A 19905-nucleotide genomic window follows, 5' to 3' on the forward strand; every position below is an offset into this window, starting at 1 on the left:
CGCACATCTTTAGCCTGCGTTGTTGAGACATTGTCAATTAAGCGGTGTCCAATAGCAGTATCTTCGGTATTTAAGCGTTACCTTAAAAAATACTGGAAATATTGAAAGCTATTAATCCAGATATTAATCCCCTTGTGCAACGCACACAAGAGGCAACAGCTTCTAGCTCTACAAGCCGCAATATAAAATAGAGAATAGGCGATTGTTTTCACTCACAGTGTAATAAACCCACGGACCCACCCACCCGCTGAAGCCGTAAATGCCAAGACATTACTTCCGTTTAAAATTAAGCCGGAATAATCCTCAGGTATGTGGAGGATGTGGGAGGCCTTTGATCAACCACCGACTTCCTGCCCCGTCGACGGGGCCATCAGCCCTCAGTGTGCCCTCAGCCAAAATAATGTGAAACATGTATGTGGGTGTATTAAATATTTTAATTTATTATTTCCAAGATTTAGCTGTTAGCTCTTGGACCCCGCCTTTCTAAGCGTCGGTTGTCTAATGTACCGACTCTCGGCCTCTTTTCCTCCATCATATCTAAACAACATATATTTTTATCTAACACACTCACACATCCCCAAGATGCAGCCTTTAGCAGCTTCCTGACTTTCAGGTTCCTATTTACTGCAAGGTGAATAGAGGCATTAGTGTGTGTATGTTTGTGTCTGTGTGTGTGTGTGTATACGTGTGTGTGTGTGTGTGTATACTCACCTAGTTGTGGTTGCGGGGGGTTGAGCTCTGGCTCTTTGGTCCCACCTCTCAACTGGCAATCAACTGATGTACAGATTCCTGAGCCTACTGGGCTCTATCATATCTGCATTTGAAACTGTGTATGGAGTCAGCCTCCACCACATCACTGCCTAATGCATTCCATCTATTAACTACTCTGACACTGAAAAAGTTCTTTCTAACATCCTAGTGGTTCATTTGGGTACTAAGTTTCCACCTGTGTCCCCTTGTTCGCCTACCACCCGTGTTAAACAGTTTATCTTTATGTACCCTATCAATTGCATTTCTCGCAGCCTGTCCTCATAACTCATGCCTCTTAGTCCTGGGACTAGCCTATTTGCATACCACTAAACTTTTTCAAGCTTCGTCTTGTGCTTTTTTTTTTTTTTTTTTTTTTTTTGAGATATATACAAGAGTTGTTATATTCTTGTACAGCCTAGTACTAAGTATATGGTGTTTGGCTAGATAAGAGTAAAACTGCTTGTAGATTAGTTTTTCAAAAAATGTTGACAAGTTAGGCAGGATTGATATAGGTCTGTAATTGTTAACATCTGTGAGATCACCACATTTGTGTACAGGGGTAACTCGCTTTTTTTAGGATAACTGGAAAGGTTTGGAGTTCAAGTGACCTGTTGAAGAGCATGAGAATTCTTTGGAGACAATTCCTAACCTATACTTCTTCTCAAGGTCATGTTTTTTATTAATGGGTTTAAGTATTCCCTTTGTAAGCAAGGGATTGTTAAGCCTTTTGGTTATGCTTACAAAAAAGTCACAGGACAGACATTATCAGCAGCAGTTATAAAATTGTCAATAGCAGTTTCATTGTGCAGCCTAAAACTTAACTCCCTTGACTCTAGAGGTATATATATTAGGTTTAGGTTAGGTTTTTTTAATTAAACCAGCCAGGATGAGTGAAGCCATGAAGGGCGTTTTTATTAATTAAAACACCCAAATGTTGGGTGCTTCAGGTGTTGTTCCTCTTGGATGATCTTGTACCTCTCTGTCTCACACCTGTAAGAATGAGTGATATGGTTAAGGGGGAAACAAAGTGCAGGCAAGGCAATGGAGGCCAGTAGTAATCTTAGGGCTAGGATAATTAGAAATTAGAGAAATTAAGTAAGAGAAATTAGCAAGAGAAATCAGGTAAAATTTATTATACTTAACTTTTGTATCATGAGTTTAGTAGTAAATCTTCATCTTCATCATCATCATCTTCACTGTCACAAAGCTCCAGGTAGGGCTCGGAAACATCAACATCCTCTTCCTGGTATCCAAATAAACGCTTTGCATCACTCAGCTTGTCAGAACACATCTTTTGCCCTTGCTTCAAAAGAGCCAAGATTCCACTCTTATTTTTGGTTGATAGGTGCTTCTCTTCAATAGTGTACTTGTTAGGATCCTGTAATATATAGACTATTTAATGGGGTTTAAGACATTTACAAATTTCCCTGAAAATACTAAAGAAATTAGAATAAATAAATAAAGTTTTCGGTAAAAGTTCAAATATATGTAAAACACACCAGTACAGTATATGAAAACCATGGAATTGTCTACCTGTCAAAGTTGTAAATAGCAAGACAAGTATAAAATTCTGCTGGATAAATGTTTATGAAGAACTGAATTGCAACACACATTTAGGCTGTTAGCTTACCTTGCTTAGATATGAAGGAAAAATTCCACATAACAACTCTTCAGTATGTTCGGTTAAAATCTCTCTCTTATTCTTGTAATATGCGAGATAATGCAGCATTTCTTGAACAGTGTGTTGTTGCTCTTCTCTGGATCTCTTCTGAAGCTCCACATCTTCTACTGCCTTCTTTTTTTGAGCAAGGGACACTAATAAAAGAGGAAATTTATATTTACTGCAAGTAAACTACAACTCAATTTAATGTAATTACAGTTTAGGTACTTGCATTATACATACTATACATAGTTTATTGTGCAGTATCAACCTGATAAAAACCTACGGATTATGATACTGCACCTATTTTACAAACAGTAGTGATGATATTTTACTTCAAAAATAAGTAAAGCTTATCCATTATGCATGCTAAATGTTAGTTATCTTGATAAGGCCGAATTGTAACCCCTGATAAAATGAGATGTAGTTACATACCATTTTGGCTATGATGAGGCAATAAATTGTGCCATGGCAGGATACCTTCTATTGCATCCTTTTCACTGAGAATTTCAGAGTTTTCACTATTGTAGATTTTTATGAAGCCTTGAAGCTTTTTCCTATCACACTCATTTCTGTGCCGGAGGGAAGAGCGCATTTTACTGGATGCTGCAAATAAAGTTTTTTGGCTGAAAGTTTTAAAGTTGTTAAAAAAATTTCCTCATCATTTACCTACATAGAAATTATAGACAAGAGCTAAATAGAAATTGCTTCAGAGTTAACAAAGAAATAGTAAGCCTACCTGCATCAGTGGCAATCAGATTTTTGCGATGCCTGATAGAGTCTGCAACTGCCTCGATAGAATATTTTATGTTCTTCGAGGTTGTTCCAGTGTTTAACTCTAACTCCTTACAAATCATTTGTAGGTCAGATCGCCATTCTTGAATCAATGACTTTTGAACATCAAGTTTGTCGATCTCATTTGAAACTGTTATTTCCGTCTCTCTGGCCTATTTGAAAATATAATAAATTTAATGAACAAATCACATTAACCATGATGAGTGGTTCGAACCTATGGGCTTGGCATTCCCAGATGCTTGCTGTAGTTGAATGCGCCACAACATGGTCAAAAGAATTGCAACCTAGGGTACTAATGAACCCACAATTCAATTTTTGTTAATTATGCACCCCCATACCCATTCCATGGGCGGTTGTGCATGCAGTTTCCCATGTACTTGGTCTGTGTCCTCCAGTAGTTTTACCTCTGATGGCCCTTTCAATACACATAGAATTCATATTATTGTGATATATCAATACATGGAGAAAGACATTGAAATGGGGGCATCAAAGGCAGAACTACTGAATGACAGAGACCGAGTTCATGGGGGAATTGTGTGAAACCTGGTTTGGCTTCAGTGGAAGCCTTGGGATCCTTGTGGGTGCAGTAGTACTCCAAGTTGCAATTCATCTGACCATGTCGTGGCGTAGTGAACTAGAGCATGCATCTGAGAGCACTCAGTGCATGGGGTTCAAACCCTCATCACAGTTCCCGTGATATATCACGATACTGTGATTTCTCTGTGAACACATTTGATATATCTCGGAATCATACATTTAGGTTAATTAAATACTATATACTTTATACAAATTAACCTTATTGATATATTGAAAAAGTTCAAGCAGTTAATTCAAGGAAATGGTCGCTAATTTATAATGGAAAATATATGTAGTACATGATCTGAACACATAACTAACCTATAAATGCATTATAATACCTTTCACATATAAATGCATTATAATAAGTTTCAAAATAAATACAAATAAATAAAATAAATATATATTATTTTTAGTACCTTTCTGAGTCGAGTAACTAATGCACGAGCCAGTCCATCAATTTTTCGATGGTTCCAAAAGACTGCACCCTCTGTGAGTTCTTCTGTTCTTTCTGAGAAAAATATTTATAGCAATGAACATCTTGAAGAGCATAGATTAATAACAGTTTCATAACATACCTTTACTCACCAAGACCAACTCAAGTTTGACCAATATGTTTTCATTCTTTTATTGATTATTTGAGGGAGTTGATACTTATTGAATACTGAATACAAATCGCATTATACTGATTACAGGGCAGGTAAAATAATAAAAAACTTGATCAGATGAACCATATAAACAAATACCAGCTTTCAGCATGTTTTTAGTTGTAGAGTTGTATCGTGAGAGGTATGCAAACACTTGCTCTGCCTCTTCCCCTAAAGTCATGCCACTTCCTTCTTGCCACCGCCCTCCATATAATACCTTTAACATAAAAGTATACAGTAAAAAAAAATTCAAATTATTGTACAAAAATTAAAAGCCTATGAAGAATTCTGATGCACTGCTAAATTTTACATAAAACAAAAATTTACATGGTGTTAGATAAATAAAATGATGATATGGATGCAATTGAAAGGCAAACTATAAAGACATACTCAGTTAAAAAATATGTCATATGACAATGTATATTTATATGTGCATACTTTATTTATAAGAACATTAATTTGAAGACAATATAATTCATTATAATATAGTGTGTGTAGAGAACAAAAGAATACTATACATTAAGTATCTGTAAAGCACATTTTATTACCTCCCAACTTTGTTGTAACGATACAGCTTCTTGTTGCCATCAATATGTACTGCTAAAGGGGTTTTATCACAAGCAGGACACTCATTGTCAGCTTCTCCTCTAATTTTTCTCAGCTCATATTGCTGGAATCGCCATTCGAAGAACACTCTCTTCGAAGTTATATAATTAATGGGTCCAATCTAGGAATAGAATTTTTTAGATGGTGACATTTAAAATGCATATTATGACATAAGATAAATAAACAAAAAAAACATTCCATTTTGTGTTTGAACAAAATTAAAAACTAATTATTAATAAATGAATATACATTACTACAAAATTTTGATAATTTTTGTATTGAAATATAAAACTGAAAATATTAAGAATAACGGTATCAAAACATACACGCCCACGAGAAGCACCAAAGGATTCCAGTGCAGTGACTAATGCCCGAAATGATGTTCCAGGACAATTTCTTTTTATATGGTGCCATGATTCAAGCAGACTGGTGCTGTAGAATGTGCTGCTCTTTCCTAATGATGAATAGAAACCAGACTTGTGCATGGTCTTGCCTAGTTGTTGATGCTCATATCCACAGTGGCATGTATAGATTGGAGTATAGAGGTCATACCTTCCTGTAGTTTAAAATACAGTGCATTGAGTGGTGTGGCGACTTGCTAAAATAGTGATGTAAAAATTAACATTTATAGCAACAAAAATTTCAAAATGTATTGTGATTCAGGAATATCCGGTAATGGAAATAAAAGGGTAAATTTTAAAGTTTATTTACCCATTATAGTGATGAAGATGCAGAGATTGCTGGAGCTTGAAATTTTAAACTTGCAATCTGTGCAGTTGGGGCAAGAATTTGGTGGTTGGGCTGGTACAACAGGTTCTGGTAACAAAGAAAAGGAAGACAGTTTGACAAAATGAGTTTTATGGAAAAGAATTTCAGACTGAATATTTCATTGTTTCTTGATTGTACAAAATATTGACATTAATCTCCAGATAATGACTGAGAAATTCACAGAAAAGAAACAATCAGACGATTAAATCAATCTATAAAACCAAGTGTCAGGTTTAAACTTTAAGACTTCTCCAAATGTTGTAATGACTGAAATGAAACATTTATTCATTTTATTTTGTTATACCAAGATAATCGTAGCTCTAGACTGGGATTGGGAAGTAGAAGTAATCTCGGAACAAAGTACGGATTTTATACAGGTATCGTATACTTACTCCAGTGAAAGATATTTCCTTCAGGGCACACAGTTTGTGTCGGGTCTAATGGCTCATAAAAGCCATTTTTCCAATATAATCTGTGGTGGAAAGGCATGAGAAAATGTTGCATTTGGTCACAAATGTGACACAAAAATGCAAAACAGTCTTCACATTTGATGCTTGCCTCACAATTTGTACATTGTACACAAACTTTACCTGATGAAAAAAGGGGTAATTATTTATACTAATTTTAAATACTGTATACCTAACATTTTAAACAATCTGAAGTCTAAATGTATTAATAGAGTGTCATTAATATGCATATGATGCTTATTATACAGTATAACCTTAATGAACACAGCAATATTTAATTTACCTTTATCTGGAACACCCAACTCAGACAATGTCCAATCGAACAGCATTGCCCTGCTTTCTCCCCAATTAATCTCTGCATTTTTTCTTCTTTTTTGCCAGTCAGAAACACTTGGCTGAGAATCTTTAATTTGTTCAAGTTCTGCAGCAAGTACTTTGAAATATGGGATTACAAATTAGTAAGAAAAATTTGTAAGTGAAAGGAATGATTAGTATAATATGTTAAACAAAATTTCATAGGCATTAAGCACAATTTTGGTACATAATATTTATGACGTGTGTCCATTAAATAAACCCTCATTTAAATACCAACAAATGATGTTGGGACATACCAACATCAAATGATTCCAAAGTTTCTTCACCAGCTGCCAAATAACTTTGAGTGTACGTTCTGCCACTAGTAGAATAGCCCGCATTTTGAATGTGTGGTGGTGAAAGTATAGCAGGCAGAATGTCTGGGTGGCACATTTGAAGATTTAAGCATGGTACATAATTGCAAATTGTATACAAGTATTAATATTTTCAGACAAATCTCAAGATATTACTATAACTAACTTTATGCTACCAAGTTGTTCAGTGTTATAGTAATTTAATCTCCATAATTGTCTAGCATACACTTAAAAATAGGCAACAAATATTATTGGAAAGTACACAAATAACAGCTGTAGAAATATTGTTAAGAAAATAATAGAAGATTACCATCAGATTGGGGTGCAGCTGGTCTTTGTTTTGAATTAATGTGTGATACATCCTGTATGTTATCTTTTTTCTGTTTCTTGTTTGTCACCTTTATTGAGTTTGGTTCCTCCACGTTTAAGAGTCTCTTCAAGTACTCATTTCTTTGTATCATTGCAGCACGTGCTTTCTGGTACTCACGTTCAAGATGTTCTCTAGTCATCACTGCTATTCTCCGGTGAAATTCTGAAGAGAAAATAATACTGTTCGAAGGAAAAGTACAAGAACAAAACAAGAAAATTATGCTTATGCAAAATTATGCTACAATGTACCTATTAATAATCTTAAAATTTGCTACAAATTTCCTACTTATAATTATGTGTTAAATTATGGACTTTCCCATAATGATATGCATGTTAGTGGCATTACCTATACTGCCTACCTGGAGCCCCCTAGAGAGATAGTGACACAAGTTAAGGTAATCCCTTTAGTAAGGTGCTGGGTCAACATAAATAAGCTATAACTAATAAGGACACAAATCAATATGTTCATTTAACAGTGGTATTAACATTTATATAAATATAGCTAAGAATAAGTTTTTACAAGTGTAACAAAGTGAAAGAAATGTATGAAAATTTTGATGATATATTAAAATGCTCATTGATTGAACTTGTCTTCCTATATATAAAGTATAAAAATAGTAAACACAGTACCATTATTGTTGTCTGTAGTTATTTTTGGAACATCTGGTATGTACAGCATACTGTCAAAATCCGATGATCTATCTGAAAAATTGATTGGTAGCGTAAATATTTGAATTCATTGCATAGCCTTTTATACAAACAAAAAAGAAAAATTGTACAGAAAAGCTAACACAACATTATAACACCTTTCTGTGGTACTTTCTATGGTACAAAAGAAAACAAACCTTAATTATAAAGGAAAATAAACTGACAGAAGAACTATGAATACTGCTGAAAATACTTTCCACAAAATATCTGAACCAAGGGATAGTACCCCGAGATTTGAAATATGAAAATTTCACCCTTACAGTATTTAAAAAAAAAGCAGAAAGAGTTAAGCACAAAACTAATGTCCAATCAGCTAGGTATAACACATCTGCAAGCTCATGGCGAAAATCCTAAGGGAGGGAATCATTTACCATCTTTCAGTGAACAATCTTATTCAATCGACACACCATGGTCTTCTTAAAAACAGATGCTACCTTATAAACCTCCTCACTTTTGGGACATGGTAACATGGTACTCAGATAAAGGGTTTCCGGTGGATGTAGTATACATGGATTATGCTAAAGACTTTAATAAGGTACCACATGGAAGACTAGCAAGGAAATTACAGGTTCATGAAAAAAATTGTAAAGTGCACAAAACAATAGTTAAAACAAAGAGAGCAAAAGGTCATACTAAATGGGAATGAATATGAAGAAATGTGTTAAGTTGAGTACCTCAGGGGTCCATTTTTAAGTCTAAAATATTTTTCATATATTGAACATCTATGATATAGAAAAGAATATAATCTAATCAACCACATCCTCATATTTGCAAATGCCTGGCATTTCACGAGCACTTTGTCCGGGGTCTATATTCTAGCCGGGGAGGATTTACTGGGTTAGGCTAACCTAACCTAACTTAACCAAACCAAACCAAGTATCTCAAGTTACAAATATCTCTGGGAATTCATATTATCTGCTGTTGTAGAATTGACAAAATGGACAGTGTCAACAAAATTATTCCCACATACTCCGTCACTATGTGATGGAGTACACATAGAATAGGGACTGAATTGTCCCTGACAGGGACAATTCTGTAACAAATGTTCTAGCATAAAACTTTGTACAGTTTAGTAATTCCTTACCATTTGATGTACTAGGTAGATCCATGTTTGGTGAAGTTTTATAGCTGGAGCTGGAAGATCCTGTCGAGATGACTTCTTCAAAGAGAATAGCTTCAACACATTGTGTCTTGAGTCTTCCAGTACTTGGCCTACAGTTACCAGATCTGATTTACAGAAACTAGTGAACTATGGAGATAAGATTGTTAATAATATACTTTTTTTGAGATTCATATGACTTGCAGCTTAAAAACCAATCTTATTTTAAAATAGTACACTAAAGTACATAGCAAATTGCGAAATTCGTAGTTTTTTAACTACTTTAAAGCTAAATTCTCAAGCTTTGAAAATAAGCACAATTTGCTATTTTAAGCGGAATCTGGCAACTCTGATTTAGCATGTAAACATTGACTTGCATTCACAATGTAGTTATTTATTTTTCAACAATTTAAAACGAGTTATGAAAATACACACATTGGTACATTATTGCAAAGGCACTATACTATATATATATATATATATATATATATATATATATATAAATTGTTGCAAGTCGAGCAACAAATATTTTACATTGAACAACAAATGAGATTGGAAAAGCAGTATTGCCAAAATAGACCCCAGACACACCCTGTGGGTAGTAATGGACCCCCATACCGACCCTATGAGGGGTAGTGGACCCCATAATAACACTATGGGCGATAGTGGACACTATACAAACACTATGGGCGGTAGTTGACTTCATAGAGACCCTGTGGGCGGTAAGGGACCCCCTATCGACCCTGTGGGCGGCAGTGGACCCCCTATCGATCCTGTGGGCGGCAGTGGACCCCCTACCGACCCTGTGGGCGGCAGTGGACCCCTACCGAACGTGTGGGCGGCAGTGGACCCCCTACCGACCCTGTGGGCGGCAGTGGACCCCCTATCGATCCTGTGGGCGGTAGTGGACCCCCCCCCATATCGACCCTGTGGGCGGCAGTGGACCCCCTATCGATCCTGTGGGCGGCAGTGGACCCCCTACCGACCCAGTGGGTGGCAGTGGACCCCCTGCCGACCCTGTGGGCGGTAGTGGACCCCTACCGACCCTGTGGACGGTAGTTGACTTCATAGCGACCCTGTGGGCGGTAGTGGACCCCATACCGACCCTGTGGGTGGCGGTGGACCCCATACCGACTCTGTGGGCGGCAGTGAACCCTATATACTAATCCTGTGGGCGATACTGTACCCTATAGTCATCCTGTGGGGGCAATGGATGCCATACATATCCAGTGGGTGTTATTGTACCCCATACTTATTCTGTGGGTGGTTGGAGCCCCATACCCATCCTGTGGGTTATAGTGGACCCCATACTCATCCTGTGGGTGGTATTGGACCCCATACCTATCCTGTGGGTGGTTGTGAGCCCATACCCATCCTGTCGGTGGTAGTGGACGCAATACACATCCAGTGGATGGTATTGGATCCCATACCCTTCCTGTGGGTGGAAGTGATCCCCATACCATTCCTGTGGGTGGATGTGACCCCCATACTCATCCTGCGGGTGTTATTGGACCCCTTACCCACCTAACAGGTGGTAGTGGACCCTATACTTATCCTATAGTTTCCAATAATCCACACCATACCATCCTGTTTGCAGTAGTTTACCCTATATACATTCCAACATAACATCGTTTTCTGTTAGCGTTCCTACAAAACATTCTTTAAAGATTTCTAAAGCACAAACTATGGTATATAATATTGATTGGTGAAGCACTTATTCTATGTAATAATTTATTGTGCTTATTATAATTTACTAAGAACAACTAATATTTCTCAAAACAAAACTACGAGCCTTCAATAGGATGTAGCTGATCTGTAATATTATAAGAGCATGGACAATAGTAGGTGAATTTCACAACCCATGTGGGACCTGAAAACTACAATTTTCGTTATAATTGAACCAATCACGACTATTCAGCTATCTACGTTGATGGACGAGTACTGTGAGACGTAAATTGGTACGTGAGGAAGAGTTTGAGCCTTGGTAAAAAAGTTAACTGGGAATATATCACATATGTACTAAATCACATTCCACATATTGACTTTAAGCACTAGTCATATATGTACTGTCTTGTGTGAGAACGGGTTGTTAAATCCATATATTTGATATTCAGCTAATAGTTCTCTATTTTCTACATTCATCCACGTTTCGGTAAGTGCAATAATATCTATTTTTTCTGTGCAGACAAGAGCATTTAATTCGTTAATTTTATTTCTTAGACTTCTACTGTTAGTGTAATATACCCTAAGTGAATTGTTATTTTGCGGACCTTCTCTTTCCCTGATCGTTTTGCCAATTCCTTTCTCCCACAAACACATACTTTTATTACCTCCTTCCTCCAAATCAATTCCCATACCTCTATCTACTAACAGTTTAAACCCAAACAAACACCTCTAACCACTTCTTCTAGCGAGTTCGCAACAGCAACAACCCCAGCTCTCGATAGATGCACCCCATCACGAGCATACATTTCATTTCTTCCATAGAAGTGTTCCCAGTTGTCTATGAAAGATATTGCATTTGATTTGCAATATCTTTCCAGCCGGCAATTGACACCAAGTGCCCTCGATATCCATTCATTTCCCACTCCCTTTCTTGGAAGAATGCCACATATGATCGGGATTCCTCCCTTGCTCCTAACTAACTCTATGGCTGTTTTATACCTCTGAATCAGTTCCTCACTCCTGACTCGACCAACATCATTTCCTCCCACGCTAATGCAAATAATGGGATTGTTCCCATTACCAGCCATAATATCATTCATGTTGTTTATAATATCACCAATGCCAGCTCCGGGATAGCAAACCCTTAACCTGTTCCCCCTATCTCTAGCACAAAACGTTCTATCCAAATACCTTATCTGGGAATCTCCCACAACTAATGTTTGCTTAGGTACTTCCTTTACTTTCTGAGGGGCCTGCGCTTCCTTTCTCTTCGTTGCTTTCCCTTTTGCGCGATCCACAGTCTCTCCACAGCACTCGTCCTCCAAAACGTCAAATGAATTTGAAGTTGCTATGGCGTTTGAAGGCGGCTTTATCAAAGTTAACATGCCCTAATCCAGCTTAATATCGCACCCCCAATACCATGAGACTCTATTTTTTAAATCAGTCTTTCATGTGGCACTGTATCAAAAGCTTTGCTAAAGTCAAGGTATACAACATCGCAATCCTTACCACTATCAACTGCCTCAACAATGCTAGAATAAAAAGATAACAAATTTGTTAAACATGAACGGCCATTTATAAAACCATGTTGCGACTCAATTATTAATTTATGTTTTTCAAGATGAAGACGAATTTTATTTGCTATTATAGATTCGAGTAACTTTCCCACAATAGACGTTAGGCTAATTGGTCGATAGTTAGACGCAAGTGATCTATCTCCTTTCTTAAAAACTGGTATCACATTAGCAACTTTCCAAAACTCTGGCACTCTGCCTGACTCTATTGATTTATTAAATATGGTTGACAGTGGGTCACAAAGCTCCTCTTTGCATTCTTTAAGCACCCTAGCAAACACTTCATCCGGCCCTGGGGATTTGTTTGGTTTGAGTTTTACTATTTGTTTAAGAACATCCTCCCTGGTAACTGCTAAACTCGTCAACCTGTCCTCGTCCCCACCCACATAGACTTGTTCGGCTGAAGGCATATTGTTAAGTTCCTCTTTAGTAAATACAGATACAAAATATTTATTAAAAATACTACTCATCTCTTCATCACTATCTGTTATTTGACCTGTCTCAGTTTTTAATGGACCTATCCTTTCCCTAGTCTTAGTACGATATAACTGAAAAAACCCTTTAGGATTTGTCTTTGCTTGCCCTGCTATGCGAACTTCATAGTTTCTTTTTGCTTTCCTTATCTCTTTTTTAACATTTCTAACCAGTTGTACGAATTCCTGTTCTAAAGTGACCTCCCCATTTTTAATCCTTTTGTACCAAGCTCTCTTTTTACCTATAAGGTTCTTCAAATTCTTTGTTATCCACTTTGGGTCATTAGTATACGATCTATTCAATTTGTATGGTATACTACGTTCCTGTGCTTTGTTTAGAATATTCTTAAATAAGTTATATATTGAATCCACATCGAAATCCCCATTTAAGTCACCTATCGCTGGGTTCATGTCTCGCTCCAAGACCGGCCCACACCCCATACCCAAGCCTTTCCAATCAATTTGACCCAAAAAATTTCTTAGGCTATTAAAATCAGCTTTTCGAAAATCTGGCACTTTAACAGAATTTTCTCCTACTGGTCTATTCCATTCTATGCTAAATCTGATTTCTTTGTGATCACTGCTCCCTAGCTCACTCCCTATTTCGATGTCATTAATTTGCGTTTCCCTGTTAGTTAACACTAAATCTAAAATATTATTTTCCCGTGTTGGTTCCTTAATGTGTTGCGTAAGAAAGCAATCGTCAATTAATTCTAGAAAATCTTCTGCTTCACTATTCCCTGTTTTGTTCAACCAGTTTATTCCGCTAAAATTAAAGTCACCCATGACATAAATACTGTTAGATCTAGATGTTAGATCTTTGTTAATCTTTCTTCATATGAAAGATTTCTAATTTGGGGAATTAACTTAGTCATCCTACGCTGGACACGTTCAAGTGAATTTATATCCATTCTATAATATGGCGACCAAAACTGAACTGCATAATCTAAATGGGGCCTAACTAGAGCAAGATATAGCTTGAGAACATAAGAACATAAGAACAAAGGTAACTGCAGAAGGCCTATTGGCCCATACGAGGCAGCTCCTATTCTATAACCACCCAATCCCACTCATATACTTGTCCAACCCGTGCTTGAAACAATCGAAGGACCCCACCTCCACAATGTTACGCGGCAATTGGTTCCACAAATCAACAACCCTGTTACTGAACCAGTATTTACCCAAGTCTTTCCTAAATCTAAACTTATCCAATTTATACCCATTGTTTCGTGTTCTGTCCTGTGTTGATACTTTTAATACCCTACCAATATCCCCCCGGTTATGTCCATTCATCCACTTGTAAACCTCTATCATGTCACCCCTAACTCTTCGCCTTTCCAGTGAATGCAACTTAAGCTTTGTTAATCTTTCTTCATATGAAAGATTTCTAATTTGGGGAATTAACTTAGTCATCCTACGCTGGACACGTTCAAGTGAATTTATATCCATTCTATAATATGGCGACCAAAACTGAACTGCATAATCTAAATGTGGCCTAACTAGAGCAAGATATAGCTTGAGAACCACACCAGGTGTCTTGTTACTAACGCTGCGATTAATAAATCCAAGTGTCCGATTTGCCTTATTACGAACATTTATGCATTGATCCTTTTGTTTTAAATTCTTACTAATCATAACTCCCAGATCCCTTTCGCAATCCGACTTCGCAATCACAACACCATCTAGCTCGTATCTTGTAACTCTATCATCATTACCTAACCTCAGAACTTTACATTTATCAGCATTAAACTGCATCTGCCAATCCTTTGACCATTTCAAAACCCTATCTAGATCAACTTGAAGTGATAGTGAGTCCTCCTCCGAATTAATTTCCCTACCGATTTTCGTATCATCGGCAAATTTGCAAATGTTGCTACTCAAACCTGAATCTAAATCATTTATATATATTATAAACAACAGAGGTCCCAGGACAGAGCCTTGAGGCACTCCACTTACAACATTTTCCCACTCTGACTTGATTCCATTTATACTAACTCTCTGTTTCCTTTGGTATAGCCATGCCCTAATCCAGCTTAATATAGCACCCCCAATACCATGAGACTCTATCTTTTTAATCAGTCTTTCATGTGGCACTGTATCAAAAGCTTTGCTAAAGTCAAGGTATACAACATCGCAATCCTTACCACTATCAACTGCCTCAACAATGCTAGAATAAAAAGATAACAAATTTGTTAAACATGAACGGCCATTTATAAAACCGTGTTGCGACTCAATTATTAATTTATGTTTTTCAAGATGAAGACGAATTTTATTTGCTATTATAGATTCGAGTAACTTTCCCACAATAGACGTTAGGCTAATTGGTCGATAGTTAGACGCAAGTGATCTATCTCCTTTCTTAAAAACTGGTATCACATTAGCAACTTTCCAAAACTCTGGCACTCTGCCTGACTCTATTGATTTATTAAATATGGTTGACAGTGGGTCACAAAGCTCCTCTTTGCATTCTTTAAGCACCCTGGCAAACACTTCATCCGGCCCTGGGGATTTGTTTGGTTTGAGTTTTACTATTTGTTTAAGAACATCCTCCCTGGTAACTGCTAAACTCGTCAACCTGTCCTCGTCCCCACCCACATAGACTTGTTCGGCTGAAGGCATATTGTTAAGTTCCTCTTTAGTAAATACAGATACAAAATATTTATTAAAAATACTACTCATCTCTTCATCACTATCTGTTATTTGACCTGTCTCAGTTTTTAATGGACCTATCCTTTCCCTAGTCTTAGTACGATATAACTGAAAAAACCCTTTAGGATTTGTCTTTGCTTGCCCTGCTATGCGAACTTCATAGTTTCTTTTTGCTTTCCTTATCTCTTTTTTAACATTTCTAACCAGTTGTACGAATTCCTGTTCTAAAGTGACCTCCCCATTTTTAATTCTTTTGTACCAAGCTCTCTTTTTACCTATAAGGTTCTTCAAATTCTTTGTTATCCACTTTGGGTCATTAGTATTCGATCTATTCAATTTGTATGGTATACTACGTTCCTGTGCTTTGTTTAGAATATTCTTAAATAAGTTATATATTGAATCCACATCGAAATCCCCATTTAAGTCACCTATCTCTGGGTTCATGTCTCGCTCCAAGACCGGCCCACACCCCATACCCAAGACTTTCCAATCAATTTGACCCAAAAAATTTCTTAGGCTATTAAAATCAGCTTTTCGAAAATCTGGCACTTTAACAGAATTTTCTCCTCCTGGTCTATTCCATTCTATGCTAAGTCTGATTTCTTTGTGATCACTGCTCCCTAGCTCACTCCCTATTTCGATGTCATTAATTTGCGTTTCCCTGTTAGTTAACACTAAATCTAAAATATTATTTTCCCGTGTTGGTTCATTAATGTGTTGCGTAAGAAAGCAATCGTCAATTAATTCTAGAAAATCTTCTGCTTCACTATTTCCTGTTTTGTTCAACCAGTTTATTCCGCTAAAATTAAAGTCACCCATGACATAAATACTGTTAGATCTAGATGCTCTAGATATTTCATCCCATAGATGCTTTGCTTCCATTCTGTCTAAATTTGGTGGCCTATATATTACTCCTATTATAATATTATTAGCTTTTTCGTTTAATTCAATCCAAATAGTTTCTGTGTGTGGCTCTGTTTTGATTCCCTCTTTGAGACTACATTTCAAATTGTCCCTAACATATATGGCTACTCCACCTCCTCGTCTAATATATCTATCTGTGTGAAATAGTTTAAATCCATATATTTGATATTCAGCTAATAGTTCTCTATTTTCTACATTCATCCACGTTTCGGTAAGTGCAATAATATCTATTTTTTCTGTGCAGACAAGAGCATTTAATTCGTTAATTTTATTTTTTAGACTTCTACTGTTAGTGTAATATACCCTAAGTGAATTGTTATTTTGCGGACCTTCTCTTTCCCTGATCGTTTTGCCAATTCCTTTCTCCCACAAACACATACTTTTATTACCTCCTTCCTCCAAATCAATTCCCATACCTCTATCTACTAACAGTTTAAATCCAAATCAGAACCACACCAGGTGTCTTGTTACTAACGCTGCGATTAATAAATCCAAGTGTCCGATTTGCCTTATTACGAACATTTATGCATTGATCCTTTTGTTTTAAATTCTTACTAATCATAACTCCCAGATCCCTTTCGCAATCCGACTTCGCAATCACAACACCATCTAGCTCGTATCTTGTAACTCTATCATCATTACCTAACCTCAGAACTTTACATTTATCAGCATTAAACTGCATCTGCCAATCCTTTGACCATTTCAAAACCCTATCTAGATCAACTTGAAGTGATAGTGAGTCCTCCTCCGAATTAATTTCCCTACCGATTTTCGTATCATCGGCAAATTTGCAAATGTTGCTACTCAAACCTGAATCTAAATCATTTATATATATTATTATAAACAACAGAGGTCCCAGGACAGAGCCTTGAGGCACTCCACTTACAACATTTTCCCACTCTGACTTGATTCCATTTATACTACTCTCTGTTTCCTTTGGTATAGCCATGCCCTAATCCAGCTTAATATAGCACCCCCAATACATAAGAACATAAGAACATAAGAACATAAGAACAAAGGTAACTGCAGAAGGCCTATTGGCCCATACGAGGCAGCTCCTATTCTATAACCACCCAATCCCACTCATATACTTGTCCAACCCGTGCTTGAAACAATCGAGGGACCCCACCTCCACAATGTTACGCGGCAATTGGTTCCACAAATCAACAACCCTGTTACTGAACCAGTATTTACCCAAGTCTTTCCTAAATCTAAACTTATCCAATTTATATCCATTGTTTCGTGTTCTGTCCTGTGTTGATACTTTTAATACCCTATTAATATCCCCCCGGTTATGTCCATTCATCCACTTGTAAACCTCTATCATGTCACCCCTAACTCTTCGCCTTTCCAGTGAATGCAACTTAAGCTTTGTTAATCTTTCTTCATATGAAAGATTTCTAATTTGGGGAATTAACTTAGTCATCCTACGCTGGACACGTTCAAGTGAATTTATATCCATTCTATAATATGGCGACCAAAACTGAACTGCATAATCTAAATGGGGCCTAACTAGAGCAAGATATAGCTTGAGAACCACACCAGGTGTCTTGTTACTAACGCTGCGATTAATAAATCCAAGTGTCCGATTTGCCTTATTACGAACATTTATGCATTGATCCTTTTGTTTTAAATTCTTACTAATCATAACTCCCAGATCCCTTTCGCAATCCGACTTCGCAATCACAACACCATCTAGCTCGTATCTTGTAACTCTATCATCATTACCTAACCTCAGAACTTTACATTTATCAGCATTAAACTGCATCTGCCAATCCTTTGACCATTTCAAAACCCTATCTAGATCAACTTGAAGTGATAGTGAGTCCTCCTCCGAATTAATTTCCCTACCGATTTTCGTATCATCGGCAAATTTGCAAATGTTGCTACTCAAACCTGAATCTAAATCATTTATATATATTATAAACAACAGAGGTCCCAGGACAGAGCCTTGAGGCACTCCACTTACAACATTTTCCCACTCTGACTTGATTCCATTTATACTAACTCTCTGTTTCCTTTGGTATAGCCATGCCCTAATCCAGCTTAATATAGCACCCCCAATACCATGAGACTCTATCTTTTTAATCAGTCTTTCATGTGGCACTGTATCAAAAGCTTTGCTAAAGTCAAGGTATACAACATCGCAATCCTTACCACTATCAACTGCCTCAACAATGCTAGAATAAAAAGATAACAAATTTGTTAAACATGAACGGCCATTTATAAAACCATGTTGCGACTCAATTATTAATTTATGTTTTTCAAGATGAAGACGAATTTTATTTGCTATTATAGATTCGAGTAACTTTCCCACAATAGACGTTAGGCTAATTGGTCGATAGTTAGACGCAAGTGATCTATCTCCTTTCTTAAAAACTGGTATCACATTAGCAACTTTCCAAAACTCTGGCACTCTGCCTGACTCTATTGATTTATTAAATATGGTTGACAGTGGGTCACAAAGCTCCTCTTTGCATTCTTTAAGCACCCTAGCAAACACTTCATCCGGCCCTGGGGATTTGTTTGGTTTGAGTTTTACTATTTGTTTAAGAACATCCTCCCTGGATGCTAAACTCGTCAACCTGTCCTCGTCCCCACCCACATAGACTTGTTCGGCTGAAGGCATATTGTTAAGTTCCTCTTTAGTAAATACAGATACAAAATATTTATTAAAAATACTACTCATCTCTTCATCACTATCTGTTATTTGACCTGTCTCAGTTTTTAATGGACCTATCCTTTCCCTAGTCTTAGTACGATATAACTGAAAAAACCCTTTAGGATTTGTCTTTGCTTGCCCTGCTATGCGAACTTCATAGTTTCTTTTTGCTTTCCTTATCTCTTTTTTAACATTTCTAACCAGTTGTACGAATTCCTGTTCTAAAGTGACCTCCCCATTTTTAATCCTTTTGTACCAAGCTCTCTTTTTACCTATAAGGTTCTTCAAATTCTTTGTTATCCACTTTGGGTCATTAGTATACGATCTATTCAATTTGTATGGTATACTACGTTCCTGTGCTTTGTTTAGAATATTCTTAAATAAGTTATATATTGAATCCACATCGAAATCCCCATTTAAGTCACCTATCGCTGGGTTCATGTCTCGCTCCAAGACCGGCCCACACCCCATACCCAAGCCTTTCCAATCAATTTGACCCAAAAAATTTCTTAGGCTATTAAAATCAGCTTTTCGAAAATCTGGCACTTTAACAGAATTTTCTCCTACTGGTCTATTCCATTCTATGCTAAATCTGATTTCATTGTGATCACTGCTCCCTAGCTCACTCCCTATTTCGATGTCATTAATTTGCGTTTCCCTGTTAGTTAACACTAAATCTAAAATATTATTTTCCCGTGTTGGTTCCTTAATGTGTTGCGTAAGAAAGCAATCGTCAATTAATTCTAGAAAATCTTCTGCTTCACTATTCCCTGTTTTGTTCAACCAGTTTATTCCGCTAAAATTAAAGTCACCCATGACATAAATACTGTTAGATCTAGATGCTC

At 36.9% G+C, this 19905-nt stretch overlaps 1 protein-coding gene across 2 annotated transcripts; it reads right to left on the bottom strand.

The window, feature by feature from the left end:
- Positions 1-1636: 1636 nt before the first annotated feature.
- LOC138354740 (uncharacterized) lies at positions 1637-6735 on the bottom strand. Of its 2 annotated transcripts, XM_069309230.1 has the most exons (11): positions 6195-6734; positions 5746-5850; positions 5361-5590; positions 4977-5155; positions 4528-4645; positions 4201-4292; positions 3150-3357; positions 2846-3016; positions 2381-2565; positions 1893-2128; positions 1637-1740 (listed from the first exon to the last, which is right to left on the bottom strand). In XM_069309230.1, the coding sequence occupies exons 5-10, from the start codon at positions 4607-4609 to the stop codon at positions 1901-1903; spliced, it is 966 nt and encodes a 321-aa protein (XP_069165331.1). In that variant the 5' UTR covers positions 4610-4645; positions 4977-5155; positions 5361-5590; positions 5746-5850; positions 6195-6734; the 3' UTR covers positions 1637-1740; positions 1893-1900. The 2 variants fall into 2 exon arrangements, with proteins under 2 accessions (XP_069165331.1, XP_069165332.1); XM_069309231.1 differs by having other exon boundaries at positions 1637-2128; positions 6195-6735.
- Positions 6736-19905: the final 13170 nt, after the last annotated feature.

The sequence above is a fragment of the Procambarus clarkii genome, chromosome 64 (genome assembly GCF_040958095.1).
Source record: "Procambarus clarkii isolate CNS0578487 chromosome 64, FALCON_Pclarkii_2.0, whole genome shotgun sequence".
Taxonomy (NCBI): Eukaryota; Metazoa; Arthropoda; class Malacostraca; order Decapoda; family Cambaridae; genus Procambarus; species Procambarus clarkii.

Bases quoted from the DNA above. Each gene is read 5' to 3' on its own strand.
- LOC138354740 (XM_069309231.1), bottom strand. From the start codon at position 4,609: ATGACTTTAGGGGAAGAGGCAGAGCAAGTGTTTGCATACCTCTCACGA. The intron at 3,017-3,149 runs GTAGGCTTACTA...CTTTATTTGCAG, and splicing joins TCTGATTGCCACTGATGCAG to CATCCAGTAAAATGCGCTCT. The intron at 2,566-2,845 runs GTATGTAACTAC...CTCTTTTATTAG, and splicing joins GCCTCATCATAGCCAAAATG to TGTCCCTTGCTCAAAAAAAG.